Source organism: Plectropomus leopardus, chromosome 6 (genome assembly GCF_008729295.1).
Source record: "Plectropomus leopardus isolate mb chromosome 6, YSFRI_Pleo_2.0, whole genome shotgun sequence".
In the NCBI taxonomy this organism is placed as follows: domain Eukaryota; kingdom Metazoa; phylum Chordata; class Actinopteri; order Perciformes; family Serranidae; genus Plectropomus; species Plectropomus leopardus.
In genome coordinates this window covers 31,099,371-31,119,455 of record NC_056468.1, presented here as the reverse complement: position 1 = coordinate 31,119,455, position 20,085 = coordinate 31,099,371, and the positions used below count along the sequence as shown (strand labels likewise).

The 20,085-nt window shown below is 38.2% G+C and overlaps 1 protein-coding gene across 3 annotated transcripts in view; it reads left to right on the top strand.

Moving 5' to 3' along the window:
* The window catches only part of ksr2 (kinase suppressor of ras 2), a 124,779-nt gene that overhangs the window by 32,433 nt on the left and 72,261 nt on the right, over positions 1-20,085 (top strand). For 2 of the 3 annotated variants that reach the window (XM_042488538.1, XM_042488537.1), the window contains exons 4-5: positions 769-804; positions 2,691-3,192. In XM_042488538.1, the coding sequence (XP_042344472.1) occupies positions 769-804; positions 2,691-3,192 (538 nt within the window). The remainder of the gene's footprint in view (positions 1-768; positions 805-2,690; positions 3,193-20,085) is intronic. The other variant, XM_042488536.1, reaches the window with a different exon arrangement.

Here is a 20,085-nt window from a genome sequence, read left to right as displayed (position 1 = left end):
ATTACAACTTCTTCCCAGCCGCAGGATATTAACAGCCCCACTGTGTCTGTTAAAACAAAATGTTTTGTTTCAGTAGAGCTAAATATAACCTTTGTTGAATGAGAACTTGCAGCCTTTTTTTAGGTCCTTAATAAGGAATTTAAGAACCCCCCGTCAAGACAACTTGTGTATATTTAAAAAAGAAAATGAGACCCTTGAAAATTCCTGTATATTATGTCCCTTGTGTCTTTGCAGCCGTCTCTTCCCACAACTCGTAGCTCCTCGCGGCGTCTTCTTCATAACATTACAGAATAGGAAAGGCTGCAGGGTTTTTTTTCCATCAAGTTTAGCAATTCCAGCGAGACCCTTTATGGGAGATATTTTGTCGTGGTTCATTTGATGTTGTTGGTGTTGATACTGTGTTTGAAGTTTGTGTTTTTTAAGCTTATAGTTCCTTAGAGACAATGTCACAGGCAAGAAAAATAATGACACAAAACAAAATTTTAAAAAAAGCATAGTGTTGTTGACAGCAATTTGCATTGCATGTGACTCGGCGGTCAATCGCAGTTTTTGAAGACTCTGAGGTGGATTTTGCCCAGAGTCATGTATGAGATACATCTGCTGAGATGTACCCAGGATCAGTTCTACCAACATTATGTTTTGTTTTGTTGTGCAGCCTTTTGGCTATGTGCAACTGCAGATGGAAAGGCAAGTAGGATGTTGCAGACTGTTTCAGCTGTTTCTCTGCCAGATCAATAAACATCTTTTTTTTTTTGTTTCTTTCTGAAGAACAACTTGAGGAGGATAAATTGCACAGTAATGGAGGTAAAGTATTGTCATCTGAGCTCGAAAAAACACTCATTTTGGCTGCTCACCTTTAGTTATTTTGCCTCCGTTGTCTTTCTCATCCCACAGAAAGTTTCGGCAGAAGTCAGCTTGTGTTATGACTCATGCAGCTTTGACCTGTTCTGTTTTGGTGCACTCTTCCATTTTTTTCTCACTCTCTTGCTCCATCCATTCATGCTTAATCTGCTCCACATCAGCATATTTGAACACCACCGCACCACTAATACGTTCACATCAGATAACGGCGAAGTTAATTCTTCATTACTCAAATTGAGCACATTTGCTGGTTATAAATGTCTGCCTGCTGCCAGGATTACTCTTACGGCTGCAATCAAGAAGTAGAGCTAATGGATGTTTTAGTATTAAGTGCATGACAAGAAGCACTTTAGTTTCACTTGATACACCATATTACACAAAAATGTTTGCCCAAATTATGAGAAAAAAAATGTTCTCACTCACTATGTAGACATGTAGATAGTTGTGGTTTTATTCGCCCAGGTTTTAAGGCATCTGCTCCTGAGTTTTCTACAATGGACATGCTCTCACTGCAGAAAAAAATAGGTTAAATTTGACAGCAACATCTTTTTACGCAACACAAACACAACTGTTTCAGCAGTTTTCATAGGTACTTATTCTTCAGCAGAAAGTAGTTCCAGTGGAAATTATAAGGTCTATGGATTATCCAGAGAAACTGGGACATTGTTTTTGGAAATGTTGCTGTTTATTTTTTTCAGATGGCATTTTTAAAAAGCTGTATTCAGTGTTAACAAAATCCTTTTACCTCTATTGTATAGGTTTCGAGGCAGTAAGCTTACAAACAGACAAATATAACACTCATTCTTGAGAGTTGGGACAAAACTTTATTTTAACGCTTCAGTTAGGCTGGGAAAATGTATTTTAAATGATCAAAGTCTCGACTATTAAACCTTGTAGTGGCCCTCCATCTAGTGATTAATTTTTTTCTTAAATACAATACATAATGGATGTCAGAGGTAAGATCTGACTGAGCTGACATCTAATGGAGTTGACAAAAATGTACACATTTATTACTTTCATTTTCAAATGTGTTTAATTTGGTAAATTTAAACAAAAAAAAAAAAGAAAAAATGTCCACAAAACTATAAAGTATGTATTTACTATAAATGTCGTAATTCTATATTTAAATGATGTTACAGAAAAAGAAATTATACATATATGGGTTTCCTTTCAATTTTCAGGGTTTATTTACTTTTTTTTACCTTTCTTTTTTCTGCTTATTTTAAGGTAATTTTCATGTAACTTTTTACCAATTTCTTGCTAATTTTTGCGCCATGTCTTGTTTATTCGCTCATTGCCTTCTCCTCGTATTTTTCAAGAAATGAAACCGATTTACTCAGCTTTCAGAGGTTTGAGGGTCGTACATTTTGACAGCATATATTTTAAAAACAAAGATGATTGTAGAAGTACATGTTTACACTGATTTTAAATTTTGAAGTTATGAATATCTTGTGTAGACAAGGTTGTTATCTGGCACAGGGCATGTTTTAAAAAATTAAAGCAGTTAAAAAATATTTCATAAACAATATTTATTCCATTTATACAAATCCCTAAAAAATAATGTTTCACTCCAGAAATGGAATTAGTGTGTTGATAACTTTAAGGTTTTTTTTTTTGTTTTTGTAGGACTTGATTTGTCTCATTTCTTAAGAATGGGTACTAAACCACCAAAAAAATGTAAAACAAACTCTTTGCATGGCTAAATATCACCACAAATCAGCAAGAAAATACAATATATTAATTTGAATTAGTGTGAACATGCATTTTATGCTGTTTGTCACAAGCAGGTGTTACATTGGCATTGAACCATTTCTGTCCTCTTCCAACAGGGAGCCAGGCAAAGCAGGACTGGTCCATCCAGTGGCCCACCTCTGAATCGGGCAAAGAAAACACTCCGGTGTGCCAGCCAGAGGCCAGTCAGTGGATCCGGTTCCAGCTCTCCCAAAGCCCCAAAGTCCAGTCCAAGTACAACCAGCACATGTGCCACAGCCCTCAGGCCCTGGCCCCCCCTTTATATGCCGATCGACTGACCGTCGACAGCCCCGCCACAGGGCTCTTCCCTCCCTTGGACACTGGTCATCGCTCCCTGCCCCCGTCACCCCGCCAGAGGCATTTTGGCCACACACCTCCTCGGACTCCCTTGGTGGTCAACACCATGACCCCGCCTGGCACTCCCCCTATGCGGCGAAGGAACAAAGTAAAGGCCCCAGGCACGCCACCTCCGCCGAGTCGCAAGCTCATCCATCTGCTGCCGGGCTTCACAGCGCTGCACCGCAGCAAATCCCACGAGTTCCAGCTTGGGAACCGCTTGGAAGACACACAGACACCAAAGTAAGTCTTACACTCCTCTGGATTTTTAATGGCAAACAGTTGGTGCTGTCCGTTTACTTAATAGCCCAAATCATGATTTAAACACAAAGGTCAAACCACCTCCAAAATTCTAAGCAGGCGATCTGGAGCTGCTATCACTCCTAAATTGATTAACAGGTATTGTGATGCAGGAAAGAAAATTAGACGAAAGCATTCTTCACTAATGTGAAGAATGCTTGGGGGCCAGCTGCTTCTTGCATCAAATGGAATATTTAAAAAAAAAAAACATACAAATGAGACAAATGCAACTGTTTCAGTCATCACTCCTGAGAGTGGCGGTCATGACTGTCGACTGTACGCCTCTTTACTGCTACCATGTGTTCTTGTTCTCTACTTAGCAGGAGATGTGTGCTGTTAGATAACCGTTCTGTTTGCGTGTTTACCGTCTATTCATGAAAACACATAATTTTCACCTGCGTAGTTCCTACTTGATGTATTTCTTCAACCTGTATGATAGTCCTGCCATTGTGAGATGATAGTCATAAAATGCAAAGCGATATTGCTTGATTAACCAATATTGTGTGGTGGGCCATAGTATACTTTGAAAGTCAAGCTGAGCGCCACACATCTTTTCCAACTCGATGACACGTGCAGCATCTAGAACATTTTAACCAACTTGAAAACACACAAAAACATCAATTTGACAACACATGAAAAAATCAGTTGAATGATACAAAAAATGTATTTGCTGACAAAAAAAAATCAGTTTGACAATATCCAAAAACATCCATTGTGTGAGACATGCACCAAACTGTAGGTATATAATTAGGGTTGGAAGTATTCAGAGCTTTTATTTGAGTAAAAATAAGCAATTACACATTATAAAAATACTCCATTATATGTGAAATACCTGCATTTAGGATGCCTTTTAAGTAAAAGTATGTAAATATTATTATATTACTATCAACAGTGAGAGTTCTCATAATTCAGAACTTGTGTTGGTGACTTTTGAAGGAAGATGCTGTTGAGCAATGACAAATTATAGCACATGTTGTTATTTAGGAGTGAGGCTGTGTAGTTCCTGTTGTTTACACTTGTTTGCTTGTCCAAATGATCTGGTTTATAAAGTTTCTTAGAGACAATATTCAGAGTTGTTATTGGTCAGTCAATTTCAGCAGATAGCCCGCCTGAAGCGAACATTTAGAGATTCAGTCCTCGCTCTCCCTGATCTGTACGAGGTCTCACAACGTAATTCCATCTGGTCCGAGTAGCACAGAAAGGAAGTTAGAGCCCCACCTTTCCTTTCAGCACTTTTGCTCAAACATAATCTTCCACCAGAGCCCAATCAGATTAATTCCTGGGAGGACATCATTGCCCATAAAGAACCAACGGCCTGTCGGTAGAGATAAGGGGCCTCGGGGCTGAGTTCCTGACCGGCCATGCCTGCGTCTGGTGCTATGCTGATCAGATTTGGCCACGAACAGGGTCCACCACTGCAAGGTAATCAGGAACCAGAGTCCGCCTCAGGAGAGCTGCACTCATTTTGATAATGCCATTAGACGACAGTGCCCTATCACTGCTACACTTGGTAAGTTAATATTTGGGAGTTGTCCTCTGCTTTTACAATGGCCATCTGGGTTATATATGGTGTATGCTTAGCTACGTCCACACATGTCCGCGCACGTGGGTGTGTGCAGCTGCATCCGCGTAGCGAGGAGTGGATCATAGCTGCAGTGAATAGGCTCAAACGGCATTAGAGAATTGATTACCGGTCCCTGAGCGCTGATAGACTGCAGGCTGAGTTGAGCCCCTCTAATCAATGGCCTGTGTGTGCCTGGAAATGTTGCAACTCATTGAGACAGGGCAGATCTTCTGGCTTCTCTGATAGCCAAGGACCTTTCATAATACATCATAATTGGTTGGAGGACGGTGCTGGCGAGCATCAAGTTGGTGGTTCAGTTCTGGCATGAGGCTCTTGCCCTTGTTTGTGTCATGTCTGGAAGCGCCAGGGAATTGGCTTCATTGCGAAGTTGGCGTCTGTTTTTTCCTCGATGAAAGAGCAAATGCCTGAAAGTTCCTACCGTACTATTTTCTATTAAATCCTGTATTGGGATAAAAGTTAAAATGGTATGAGGTTTCCACTGTACAATAATCATCTCAGAATACGGTTTCTCAGTATTACACAATTGTTATAATTACTATTATTAACTACAATGACCCTTAAAGGAATCAAAGCAAAATAAGGCTTGTTTGGATGTGGGGCCTAACTAAATTGCCATGCAAATGACTGTGACGGGTGTGACGGCAGGCATGGGTGGTATCATGGCATTATGGTATACCAGGGTATTTAGAAATCCTGACAGTGTGATTTTAAATTCCATCAAATATATGGACCCTCATCTTTTTATTGACGACATACTGGAGAGGCTGTATCAAGGATGTTTTGCATGCAGTGTGCATCACATGCCGTGGAGGTAATGCCCGGGCCACACTGCATGGGTGAGCAGTGTGCTTTCACATTGACATGTGAATAATTGAAGGGATTCTGTTGACAGAAATTATTTCAGAGGGCTTTTATTTTAAAACAGAAACAGAAAAGTAAAACATATATGGGTCATATTGGGGTCAGTGTGTGTGTAAGTCAGAGGTAACCAAACGGAAACACTCTGCAGATAAAGTCAGGAGCTGGCCGGGATGCAGAAAATGATTTTGATGGTGGATTTTATGATTGACTTCAAACATTTTTTTCATCAGAGATTTAAGTTAAAAACTGGACATATACCTTGATCTGCACGGAGGAATGGTTATTCCTAAGATGTGCGAACATGTTTGATGTGTTTCCTCCTTTGGCAGCCAAGTCCACATTTTGCAAACTGGAAAGCCATCTTTTAGGACAATGCCCTGTTGGTTTTGGGGATATCCAAAGTGATCCCACACAGCTGATGTGTAGCGCAAGCTGATGCGTCTGACAGGTAGTCAGGCAGGGAAGGAGATGGGCATGTGCAAGCTAGATTTTCGAAATGGTGGAATTTTTTTTTTTCAGTAGCGGTGAAAAGCAAATGTACATGTATGATAATCATCAATTTACACCATGAAAACCCGTAAACTGCTGCAACCCTCATTTTGCAGCAGGGATTTATATTCTTTGCCTTGTTTTTCATTTAGAAAGGCCTAGAATGAAAAAAGGAAATTAAAAACATTTCACCAAACCCTGAAAAATTGTCACACAAAAATATCACACAAAAGGGTTTTTCACACTTTAATGGCCAGGTTCCTTCCATACTATCCATATTTCTCCCTTTACCAACCTCCCTATTTTAATAAGCCCACAGTGATCCTCATTTTCTCTTGCCTAATTGCCCGGCACTGTGGCCAGGACACAATAACCAGGGATTACCCTCTGACCCCAAGAGATATTTTTCTCCCTTTATCTTAATGAGATATGGGCTAATATCTCATTATGACTGCAAAATTCAGCACAAAGTCTATGTAGCTGAATGGGCAAGAATGCTGAAGGGGAAATGATGTTTGTTTTTGGTACTGAAATGTAATAATTGGCCATTTTCCTTTTGTTGTGGAAACATTCAAGTATTTACATTATCTTCAGAGATCAAAGATGATTTAATTTATACCACACATGATACATGGTCCTGTGAATGGTAGTTAATTATATCCACCTAGCGCAAGTCTGGAGGGGATCATGGTCATTCATCATTCATCATCATTGGTTGTATGCAGTTAATCACACAAACTGCTGGACCAGTTATCTTAATATTTTGTATGCAAATGTATGACTGTGTGCTTAAGTATCTGTTGTGGTTACGATGATTCATAAACCTGTTTTACTGACTGTTGTATACCGTCATCGACTTTCTAGGGCTGCACGTTTTCTAGGATTTGGCTCGGCTAAAATACAGCTTGCCTAGACTGTTGCAGGCCACATTTTGACCTTCATCGTGGCTTAAAATTGACATCCATAGGAAAGTTTGGTCTCATTTTTAACGAGATTATCTGTAGATTAATTCCACACTACAGTTAGGCATGGTACAAGAGGAATTAGTCGCTGATATGATATGAGGGACAATTCCACCAACAAGGTTTTATTCCGTCTGCAGCCCAGCATCTACCAGGAGCATTTAAGAAGTGAAACAGTTTGCGTGACTAATTTCTAAGGCTTACAGATTTTGTTGATTTGGACATTTTTCCTTGATATTTGTGCTTCTACCATAAGTAAGTAAGTAAGTAAGTAAGTAAGTAGGCTACGTCATGAAATAGTTCCTTTTGTTTCTTTTTTAGTAGTGGTTAATTTTGGTATTTTCTTCTTCATTGTCCTGTATCCTACAGACAAAATTATTAGGGTTCAGAGTCCAGTTATGGACGACATGGATCAAAGATTTTTGGCTGTTTAACTATTAAAAATACATTAATTGTCGTAATAATATACTCTATCTTTATTAAACACAGTTAAAATTACCAGGAAAACTCAATCTGCTCTGTGCAACGCCCCATGGCTAGAGTTCCAGCGATTTTGAGTTGCATTTTATTTTGCAAGAGCATCCTCCTCTTGTTGTGTTGTAATCTTGATGTGAATACTGGAACATTTACACTGGTAATTGATAATCAAAGCAAATTGGATTTTGAAATATTGTTATTAATATACATGTTTTTGGCTTAATACACTAAAAAAAATATTAAGGATGGCTACATTGTGCTTTGTCTCTAAGTTATCATTAGGTGCTTTCAGGATATTTTAATGGCCTTTCTGATGCGTTATAGCCTCTATTTCAATGTTTATTCGTCTTCAGCGGCACAAGATGTGTTTTTCAGATACTGTACGGGATTTTTCTGCAATCAGCATCCAAAATTGTCATTTTTATTATAAAAACTCAGCAAATACTATGATCTGTTTGTGCGGACCCTCATTTTCTTCTTTATAGCCTTTTGCCTCTTTAATGTGTTTGTCTGTGAGATAATGTGTTTTTCTTTCAGCTCGCAGTGAACCACAGGCTGGTTTCTATCCCATCTGTAAAAATAATGAGCAAATTGCCTCCTTATTTCAATGTGTTCAGTAATATCTATAATTTCAAGAAGATCTCACCCTGAGATGAAACAGCTGCCAATTTTGCAAGTTGTAATGCATAAGAAAGCAAACTTTCACCTGTGTGGGGAAATTTTAATCTTCTTTCTCACCACCTGTCAAGTGTAATTCCAAATATATTCAGTTGTGCTTCAGCCCTAGTTTGGTCCTCCGTCTGCTGACAAAGATATTTGGGTCTGTTTGGCTTGCTACAGTTGATGCCTGTTTACTTTTTGCTTTTTTAGATTGTGGTATTTGGCTGACCCCAGTTTTACAAGTGACTGAGCAGAAGTCAGTACAGAGCTGTAACAACCCAGTCGCATTGTACGTTTCTAAAAAAACACGGATATTTAAACTTTGTTTCAACAATGCCGTGGTTAGGTTTAAGCACAAAAACCACTTGGTTATGGTGTGGAAAAGATTGTGTTTTGGCTTGGTTTGGGGGGCACAATCCTCACTGGAAAAACAGTGATGTCTCTGTAAAAAACAACCATTTTTTGTGGCACTATCTCGGCAGGAAACACAGCAATGTCTCCATAAGAAACAACTGCTTTTCATGGTACCAACTCTGGTGGTAAAACAGCAATGGGTTGCAAATATCTTCTGCTTGAGTGCTGAAAAAGCAGCTGGAAAAACAGCAATGACTCACTAAAACACAGCTCGTGTTGTTATGTTGATCTTGTAACAATGCATCTCCAGCTTGGCAGGCATCTTATTTAGGTGACACGTCATCCACCTTCCCATCCATCTGCCGATGACAAAGTCAGCTCATATATTATGTCACCTTAATATTGTTGATATGATACATAAAAAACATTCAAATGTACTTTGTCTGTGATTTGCCAACATTTTCCTCTGGCACCAGGGCTGGCTGTAGAGTGAGGTGTTGATTCTCAGTGGGATTAGCAGTACTAGCTCCATATTTTCTGTCAAAACATTGATTAATAGAGCTTTACACTTAAAACATTATGTTAAAAATCTTTTTTTTTTTTCTTGATAGGCCTTTAATTTAAAGCATCTCTTTGGAGATACTGAGCAGATTCTTCTTGTTCCTATGGAAATAAGTCAGGCTCTGACTGTTGACAGATGTAATGTAAAAATAGAATTTCTGGTGTGTCTGTAATAAGTGGCATAATGTTACAAATTAACATGAACATGACAACAACATGACATGACACGAAATCGTTCAGAAGCGACACAGGGTCCTTTCATTTAAAAAGGATGCCATTAAATAAGTGCTTTAGTGACTGTGATAGATTAAAACACAACAACACGTTGTATGTTAAAACAAATCCTCTCAACTACTATTTTTTGTCAGAATATTATTTGTTCGGGCTCAAAAAAGCAAGATTTCCTTTAAAGCCTGAAGCAAGTACGCAAGTTCAGGAAGACGTACAGTATTAGCTTTACAGTCACCTCTCCTGTTTACATCTGTGCCATCTATATCAATTTGTGATGACTACAAAGTATCAAAACACATTCCCTATCCTATAATTAATGAGCTGCTCCCCAGCATGCAAAATAGAATATGCTGAGTTCAGGGATGTCGCCAAGTTTAGGGGAATTCAGGGAAGTAATTAGTTTAAAATTAGTCTGAGTCATAAAGTGCACACTCACAGTAAATGTGCATATGCAATAGGGGACAATAGTTCACATTTAAATACTGATTTACTCTCCCAAAGTGGTTTAATCACAGTTTATTATGCACCTTTCTTGTTGTCCTGGAAGTAACAGGCAGACAGATCCTGTAATAAAAATAAGTTTAAACAGGGCAGAACACTAATAAATACGTGAACGAAATCAAAATGAATACTATAGATTCATCAACGTTTCAAAAAAGCCAGAGGAGAGTTTCACCAAGATGCCCTTTACATGAACTTAACTATGAGTTTGTCTCTCGACTTTCATCTCTGCTTCTTAATTGTGAGCAAATCTTACACAAGACGGAAGATGGTGACATTTCATAGCCAGGTGTCCCTCATGCTTGAAAAGGCCAACATAATGAAATGAACGTGCAACAAAGGAAAAAAAAACATTGTAAGCTATTTCTCATTCATTTAATTTGGGCAGGTCATTCAGTGACAAAGCAGCATTTTGAGTTGTTAATAACTCACAAAAACATTGTGCAGTAGTCCACCTTCCACCTTTTCTTCCACTCTCTTTGTCTCTCTAAAACACACAGCAAGTAGCTTTATCTTCAGCGCTGCTGCGCTCAGGGTTTCCGTTATCTGATTTTTGACCAGGAAAATCTGTTCAAGTGTGACATATTTAAATCTAAATCTAAATCTTAAAATTACATACAATATAGCCAACAGCAAGCAGGTTGTCATTAGCAATGGCCAATTATCAGAAACCTTAGGCTCCAGTTTGTAGGTTCGTGGGTTGGGCTCAGGTGATTGATTAATGCATATCTTTGTGGGACAGTTTGGGCAGATTGACCGTCGCATCACTTCAGGATTGTGAACTTTATTATCAAGTAGGTTTACACAAACGAGGAATTTGCTTTGGTGTATTCTCTATGTGGGTAACAGTAAACATAGTAAGTGAGAAAAAAACTCATTGCTAGTACTACAAAAGTCAGGAAACCAATAAATTGAAAAGAAAAAAAATAAAAATATGAAAAGATACTATAAAAATGTGTATAGTATATAGTTATAAAATGTTTATAAAATGAAAGAGCTGAACAGTTTTAGAGTAGCTCTTGTGCTCTTGGATCTATAGACTTAAAACATGAGACATTACCTTTAAATGAACTAATTTAGGAGGAAAGGATAATTTAATTGGGGATAATTCTCCATGCTAAACATGAACTCACAGTTTGCTGGTCATCAGTCAATAAAACATGCACTTTCTGTGAACACATCCATCTTATAAACTCATTTTTGCAGATGGGATCTGCCACAGACAGGGTTTAAGAGCAAACCTGTATGGGATCAATACAGTGCCAATATCACTGTTTGGTCTGGTGTGATGACTGAAGGGTTTGCTGCTGTGCCGTGAAAATGCCATCAAGTCATTGTTAACCCAACGTGACATGAATTTTGAAATCAGAAAAGGTTTAACTCACTGGATGTTTTTGAATTAAAAAAAAAACCTGCCTTGTGTTCATATTTCTGAGAGAGACAGAACAATTCTCTGTTCATATATTTTCATTAACATCTTGTCAGTTAGGTGAGATTTGCTTAATAGCGCCATTCTTTCCTCACATTTACTAATTTGACTTTGAAATGTGAGAACCAATTTCTGCAATCAATTTTGTACCCATTGCACTCAGCACCTGCAAACATTTAATCGCAGACACAATGCACAAGCTCATACAGTCGCTCAATCAGTAAATCAATCAAACCAATTATGACCTTTTCTGACACAAGCGAGAGGTTTGTGAATCATTTTTAAGTCTCTCTCTTGAAGGATTATCCTGTTGAAGCTGTTGCCTTCTCCTCCTCAGAAAACTATGTATTAAAATGGGATATTTGATAAATATCAATGTCCTGTGCAGGAAAAAAAACAAAACTAAAACCAGTAACTAAAGGAACTCTCCTCATGCATTCCTGTTTGCATTTCCAGATGGACAAATTAGTCTGATAATGGACTAATATGTATACAGATATTTTTGAAAACATATCTATATTTTGGCCCTTTGTCCACATGCAATATGAGTTTAAGATCACTGAAACATAAAAAATGAAAATGCCCTCTAAGATAAGGATTTTTTAAAACGCGGTTACCGTATATCTGTGTGAACGTTTTCCCAAATTGAACTGTCGAAAAAACGATGATGTCATCGTCTCAATTAGTGCATACCTATCATTGCTTTGTGTAATGAGCACGCACCAACACAACAACAGTAGGTGGGTTTCTATTACAGATTTACTCAAAACTTAAGTGATATTTTCAAAATTTCGATAAAACAGAACTGCGAAATAACTGTGTTTCCATTGAGTGGTATTATGCAACATCTCTCGCAATGTTACATAACTTTCCTCTTGGGATAACATTTCAAGAAGCATGGCAATAGATGTTCAAAACATTGGCAGGTTTATTTCTATAGCAGTTACTCCATAATGCCAGTAAAATATCACCGTAATTTCTTTGTCTCATTTAAGAGTTAAGATCTCTTCCTCCGTCCATAAATATCGTGCCATGTTTTGTAGAATGTCATGTGACTTTGTTGTACTACTAATTTTTCATGTAATCTTTTTCTGACGTAGGCTTTGTGTTGTTTTTGCTTTCCAGTTTGGACAAAGGTTGCGTGGACAGAATGTTTTGGGTTTTTTTTAAACAGAGGGAAAAAAATGTCTTTCATTAAAAATGTCAATGTATGTATAGAGAATTTTTGCACGAGATGATGCAACAAAACATCATGTTCTTCTTTGCAGTTTACAGCTGCATCAGAGACAGCTGTAATGGCCAAGAATATACACCATTTTGACTACAGATTTAAGTTGCTCTCAATGCAGTTGTTAGCCATTCAGGAGCATTTTCGATGAAAGACAGAAATCGACACCTAAAAAACCAGGGTGAGTGTGATGTTAGAAAGGAGTCTTGCAGAAGTTTAATAAAACCCCCAAACAAGAATTTTGGTCAGGGTACTGTTGAAAATCTTTTTTAAATTAAAGCATTAAAATGACAGCACAAATCACAAAACACAGTCGAAAGCCAAAGTAACAAGAAAACAACTCAACGAAGAAACCAAAATACCAGTTTATTGTTAGATTTTCATGTGTGGGATGAATTTTCTCTCAGCCAATTCAACACAGCTCTCATGTTAAAGTATGTGACATCTTTTTTACGAATAAATAAAAATAATTGTGCAGCCAAAATGATAACTTTTATACGACCTTTGATGAGTGCTGCCTAATAACAAAAAGACTTCAGGCCCGAATCCTTTTAAAATAAAGCAATTATCTCCACAAACTTGCCAGAAAAGTTGAGTTTGGCACAAAAGTGCACAAAACTCAAACAATTAAGGTACTAGAAAGGTTTCTTGTCTCCTGAATCTGGAGAGAATGCAAAGCAGTAATAAAGTGCCTATTCTTTGGTTTGGTGTTGCATCTTTTATCATCTGGAAACCAGTAGGTAGAAACAAAATGCCAGTTTTGAGAAAATCCATTAAAAGACACTTTAACATTAGCTGTGGTTACATGGACCATATTTCTGAAATACTATTACAATAATCAGAATTTATTTTTTTTATATTTATTTTTTAGAATCTGACTGATATAAAGTGTCTAATTGGCCAGAATTATAACAGAAGAAGATTTTTGTAATAGTGCAGATAGTATAGGTCAGACAGTAAATACAGGTGGATCATGATAAAGACGAGGATGAGGACAACACATAGACAGAGAGAGACAGCGTGGAGACAGAGAGTAGGACAGCTAAGTCCCTGTACGCAGCAGCGGTGCTAAATGCAAGACAGAGAGTTTAGACAGTGGCGATAGCCAGTTGAGGTAACTCCAGTGGAGAAAAGCAAAGGAGGAAATATCTTTACATTTTGTATGATATTGCAATTTTTTTTGCAATTAATAGAACTATAAAACACATCAGACTCAGTGTGCAAAGTTTTTTTTATTTCTTTTTTTAGATGGCAGATTGAAAAATTGCTTCCAAAGAAAAATGGACTCAGTGGGCAAAGGCCTTATCTCCTGAACCAAACCGAGAACCTAGGCTAGACCTTGTAATATCATATCTGTTGCTCTATGTTGTGTAGTTTCAACTTTTGGTTCATTAACCCTGACAATAATATCCCTGACTATAAAGAGTAGGACAATATTCAGTGTGACCTTGGCAACTTATCTTAAAAGGCATTTTTATTCTGACTGGGCTATTTCTCTTATGAGTAGTAGAATATTAGGGTCCATGTACACACACCTAGTGCTACAAAATACCTTTTGAAACTCATACGTAGATCTTCACAAATTGATTATAACCAACTAGGCTTGGGCGGTATCTATTTTTTCATATCTTAATACCTTCCTGAAATATTGCGAGGGTATTCAGAATGACAGAATAGGTGTGTAGTTTTTCATACTAATAAATATACTAAAGAAACCCGGAAAATGTTAAGAAAAGTAATATTCTCACAGACAAAACTAACAGAGAAATACACCTGTACATCTTTTGATTTAAACTTTTTATTCATCACAGAAGACAGACAATGCAATACTCATCATAAAATGCAAAAGTCAAACTGTCTTGATTAATGTTGCTAACCAAACCGGATTTCCAGCTCCAGTTTGGTCAAAATAAATCCTTATTTCACCAAGTGAGATGTAAAAAACATGCCATTCTTCCCCGCGGCCTCTCTTTGTCTGCTGGCTGTTGGCTGTTCACAGTCTTGTAACCTGTCCCTCCAGCACTAGGTGTTATGGTGTCTCTCAGCTCAGCTGTCTACATCACTAGTCGAGACCAGAGACTGAGCTGTGGTGGTGCGTGCTGTGCACTATATGCAATGAGTTTAATAGAAAGATGAAAGCCTGTATTTATGACGGTATTAAAAAAAAAAAAAAGTTTGGCGTTACTCTGGCATACTGTAATACTGTGATACTGCCCAAGCCTATATCCAGCAACGTTCAAGTGTCTGCTGGTGAAGTATTTCTTCGAGGCCTGAGATAAGTGTTGCAACATGTTAATAATTTTACTTAGAGACCACAAGAAGTGTGCAGGATACCCAGCACCACTTAAACTTTAATTTCTAGCCAAGAGTGTGACCGTAATTTCATTTACCTGATGTTGCAGCCTCTCTGTCTCTCTCTGTCTCCTGTCTTTATTTCTCCCCCTCTCTCTCTGTGCCCTTTTCAAACTAAAGAGGCTCTTTGGACTAGAGTGTCAATTAATGAACCTCGTTGTCTATGTTAATGAGTAGTAACATGCGTGCCTGGAAAAGGCCAAGCGAGTTTTCAGTCTGTCACAGTCCCACTTGGCACGTCACACCAAGATCGTTCTGGAAGGTGGGCGTGTTTGTTTTTCCACCGCCTCTTGTCTTACCCCCTCCCCACCCCCGCCAGTGGAAATGCTAATATCTATAGTTAATGCCACCTTATGAGACTTTCACAGCTTTTTGAATGTTAAGCACTTTCTTATTGAATTGGATGTTTGCTAATAAATCACATGGCGCCGGGGGTTGGCATGATTCACCCTCTGCTTCTCTCAGGGTAATTCTACCATGCAACGCTCAGGGGAAGCAAATTTGCATCCATTCCATGACTAATTTAGCTGTTTGCTTTCACTGAGCTGGTGTACACATCATATATTTCTCTCCCCCCTTTTCCTTTCCCCTTTTTCTTTCTCTTTCCTTTTCTTTCTTGCCTCACCCCTCTCATTATGCGTCTCTTTTGAAAACCTGTCAATGTGTTATTTTACCGTCATCCGTAACAGCTACCAATTCAGACAGAAGATACATTTTTTATTGGATTTAGTTTTCTCTGTGGTGCGAAAGGAAACTGTGATAAGGTTGCGACGCTGTTGACTGAGATCAAGTGTTGAAAAGCACTGAGAGAGAATCCACTAAAGGACAGCTACTTACTTAAAGATACAATCTGCGATCTAAACAAATAGGTTAACCCCTGCAGAGGACCGGAACCTGCTATTTCTGCCAAATTGATTTTCAGGTGTTTACAAGGGAAAACAACAGTAGCCCCGCAACTAAATATAGGTATGAATGTTTTCTTGTCTGCTGCTGTTAAAGGTTTGTTTACATCAGCATTGTGTGAAAACACAGCAGTGAAATGAATGTATATTTTCAGTTAGGATGTAACCTTAACTACACAAAAGCCAATCCTTTTCATTTAGAAGTCAACAACAATTATGCATGTGCATATGCTGCTGATTTTTGTAGTAAAAAATAGTAATATTCTTATGGTAAGAGATGAAAATGCAGTAAACAACATGTCATGATGAGATAAAATGTAGAAAAAGGCAAAGAACACCACAAGGTGAAGCAAGCCTGTTGTTTTCGAGATACGATCGAGATACCTCAGTCACTGATTGTGATCACTTCATGTTCACTGACTAAAAAAAGGCGTCTTAATATTGTCCAGGATCGGTTCATTTTTAGATTTATTAACTCTAGACCATATAAATATAGTATGCAGCAAAAAAACATATACATTGCAGTAATGGCACAACAATGGCTTCTTCTTCAAAGCAGTGACAGCCAAATCTTATTGGGGCTATAGAGCCATATGTCACAGCAGACAAAGTTAAAATAATCAAAATCGGTGGTCATCATTACATAAACCTATTTGGATTGTTACCTTTTCTGGTCGAGCCTCTTGTCTTTGTGTTATCAATATTAGAACTGCAAAATCAATTTATTGATTAAAATAAATTATTAAATTAATCGCCAACTTACTTGTGTATCAGTTTGAGTAGTTTTCTTAGTTAAAAAAAAAAATCTCTGACTACATCTTCTTAAATCTAAATATTTTCTGGATTATTTACTCCTGAAATGTTACTGGTTAGTTGCAGCCTTAATTGATTGATAGTTGTTATTAATTGATATTAGGGATATTAAGAGGAACATCATGCTAAATTATTAGATGCTAGTTGCAAAACACATCTTGTGTGTAAGAAGTGACTTTTCTGTTTAAAATGAGCTTGTATGTGTAACTGTGTTATAAATTAGGCAAGACTCCAAGGTCTATTATATATGCTGACTAGCCTGAGAACCAGATAAACCTGAGAACTCATGTTGTATTTGTTCTGGTGGATACATTTGGTGTTTGTCCCATTTGGACAGATTTTCCACCAACCAATCACAACAGTTAATCTGATATGGGGCTGTTTGAGATGCCGGAAAACTTTCGGAGCCTTCGCACTTTTTCTGGCGCCGGGGACATTAGGGTGAGCATAAACCTGGTTTAGTACAATGGAACACTATTAAGGCCCTCTCATAAACAGCCAGTATGGCTGAAGCTGATGTGAGAGTCTCTGTTAACGTACAATGTTCAAATTCTGATGGCAAAAAGGGCAACACTCGTTCACTGACAAATTAATGCTACATCCTCACAGCTCATCTGTTCTTGCTGAAGTCTTCTTACATTTGTCCGGCGGTCAGTGCTATGTGACATGTTTTGTTGCTCTGATTGATTGTAGGTCTGTCCAATTGTGTCCAGATGCATTTTGGGGCTAAAATGAAATTGAACCGAGATGCTCCAAACTTACTCATATTTGCCATTTGGTCTGGTGATGTCAAGCTGTATAGTAACCGTGAAAGCAGCTGCCGTACCAAGTGCACATGTTGCTTAGTCTCTGTCAATAAACCGCACACGGTTTTGATGAAGCAGATAAGCTGAGCTTTTGACTGAGTCACAAATATTTATTCTTAATGTATGTATGTAGGTAGTTAGCTGGTTACCTGTTAGGAAGATCATCTCCATTCTAAACTCCAACTGGCTAAAACAGCTGTCAGTGGGCACAATCCAAGGTTGATTTCAGCTGCTGAACAAATCTGGGATGTGGGCGACGGTTCAGAGGTCCATAACCAGGCTAATCTGGTATCACCGACTGAGGCAGAAGTTGCTATGGTTACCTACAGTTTGATACACCTGTGCACTGATTTAGAACGGAGATTAAAGTGGTGGCTGGAGTTATGCTTGAGCCATCGGAAATGGGATTGGACAGACATCTGACAACCAATCAGCAAGATTTTTTTTTGTAGCTGTGGTGCAATTATTACATTTAAATTGTATTTTAAGGTTTGTTTTTCTCATGGTTTTCTATTTGAAACACTGAAAGGGTCATCAGCTCCAGTACAACAGCAGCTCCAGAGCACACAGAGTAAAGAAATGACTGAACTCAGTCGGATAAAATGACTCCTTAATGGTGCAGAGCTGTGTTTTATAAAGCGATTCGTAATCTCAAGACACGTTTATTGCTTTTCATTTTAAAAACAAAAATCTCTTGAGTGTTCTCTGAAATTTCAGCCGGCGTCAAATAGATGACGCTTTTTCCCCAGACTGTCCACCGAGATACAGATCTGCCTCTACCTGGGACACACACGTCGTCACATTAGCTGCCGACCCCTGATCCCAGAGGATTATTGGTCCTACATGTTCTGTTGCCTTAGACATTAACTGCGTAGTTAAATGTACTGCACAAAGCCATGTATGTCAAAGCAGTAAGGTAATGTATGTATGTGTGTGTGAGAGGGGGAGCAGCGGCTTGCCTTAAGAGGGGATTGTGATTATGTATCTTCTTTTCTCTGCGGACAAAAGCTCATCCATGTTAATTAGGGCTTTGGCCCCCTTGCCATTAATGATAAGTCAGGTGAGAGGTGATGTCAACAGCAGGCCCTTAACAGCCAGACGTTGTCACCCCTCCCCTCCATCCATCCACCCATCTATCGGCTGTAATGAGTGCTCATCCCGGCCTCCACCGGCAGCCCAGAAATTGGAGTCATGATTATGAATTTATATGAGTGTTTAGGAGTGGCGGTTTGCCCAAATGCCAGTGTTGCTGGTGGAGAATGGATTTATTAGGCTGATGGTTTTTCTGTGGTAATTTGTGAACAAGTGGGAGCTGGTTGGGGAGGATAACAGGATTTGAGTGGGTGATTAGAAGTTATCCTTAAAAGTTGTGTAAGTCTTATCTTAGAAGATGAAAAAAAAGAGATCTCTGAGAAATAGCCAAGCTTTACACTGGAAAGATTTATTTCATTTACACCGTGCTCAAAGCATTTTGTTAATTTTATGGAAATCTTGTTTTGCTTTTGATTTAATTATGTGAATCCTAACTTTCCCGGCATGATTATTAAAGTTTCCTCACAGTCAGTCTTACGGGAAGATCAAACACAATTTAAAATGTTAAAAATGGTGTCAAACATTTCTCTTTCACAGACCACACAAACCAAAACAGGCCCCAGTAACAGCTGCCGTCTGATTTATTTAACAGTAGAGTATGACTGTTTCACTGTCCGACAACCATAAAGGGAGTTATTACTATCGTTAATCATTCAGGCCATCAGGTAGAGGCTTTAATCTCAGTGTTTCTCTGTGATGTTTAAGTCGAGACAGATAATATCTGCTCCAGGTTCCATATTGTCTCTGACCTCCCTCCTTCTTTTAAGGCTCGCTTTCATTTTACTGCTCTGCCTGTGTTTCAAAACTACCACTTAACCCTCACGGCTGTGGGTCAGATAGCTGTTCTCGCTTCCATTTCTGTTGCTTTAATACTTGGATTAGGGAGTTTAAGGTTTGAGCTATGGTTTCATTTTGACAGAATTGAGAAAATGAATTCTTATTCAATTGGATGCTGAGGGAAGTACACACAGACCTGCTGCTGTGCACATGACAGAGAAGGAGGTTGGAATATGACAAAACCTTGCTCACATAAAAAGACGATTATATTGGGTTTTTTTTGTGCCAAAAATTCATTATATGTTCAGCTTTCATGTACATTTTCTGAATTTATGCATTTACAATACATATCACGTAGGCCTTCCATGATACATTGGTCTCTCCAAAATAAAGGTAGCCTATACAAAACATTTAGAATAAGAAACATCTATATCCAACCTGTTCTCATCCCAACTCATCAAAAACTGCTGATTTTTTTTGTGGACCCACATATCAAAATATGACACATATGACCTGCTGTGTCTGTTGTGAATGTTCACCCAATGTATGCTTGTTAAATCTTTTTAAAACAAAAAATGTGGCCTACCTATGTTACAACATTTTAGGTTTACCTCCTACAATTAAAGTGCTTACGTTTGGAAAAAACATCATGGTTTGGCTTAAAATAAGTATGTTTTGTTAAATACTATTAACGTAGCTTAATATAACTTTATGTGACAGACATCATGTGGCATATATCACTAGTGTAACATTCTT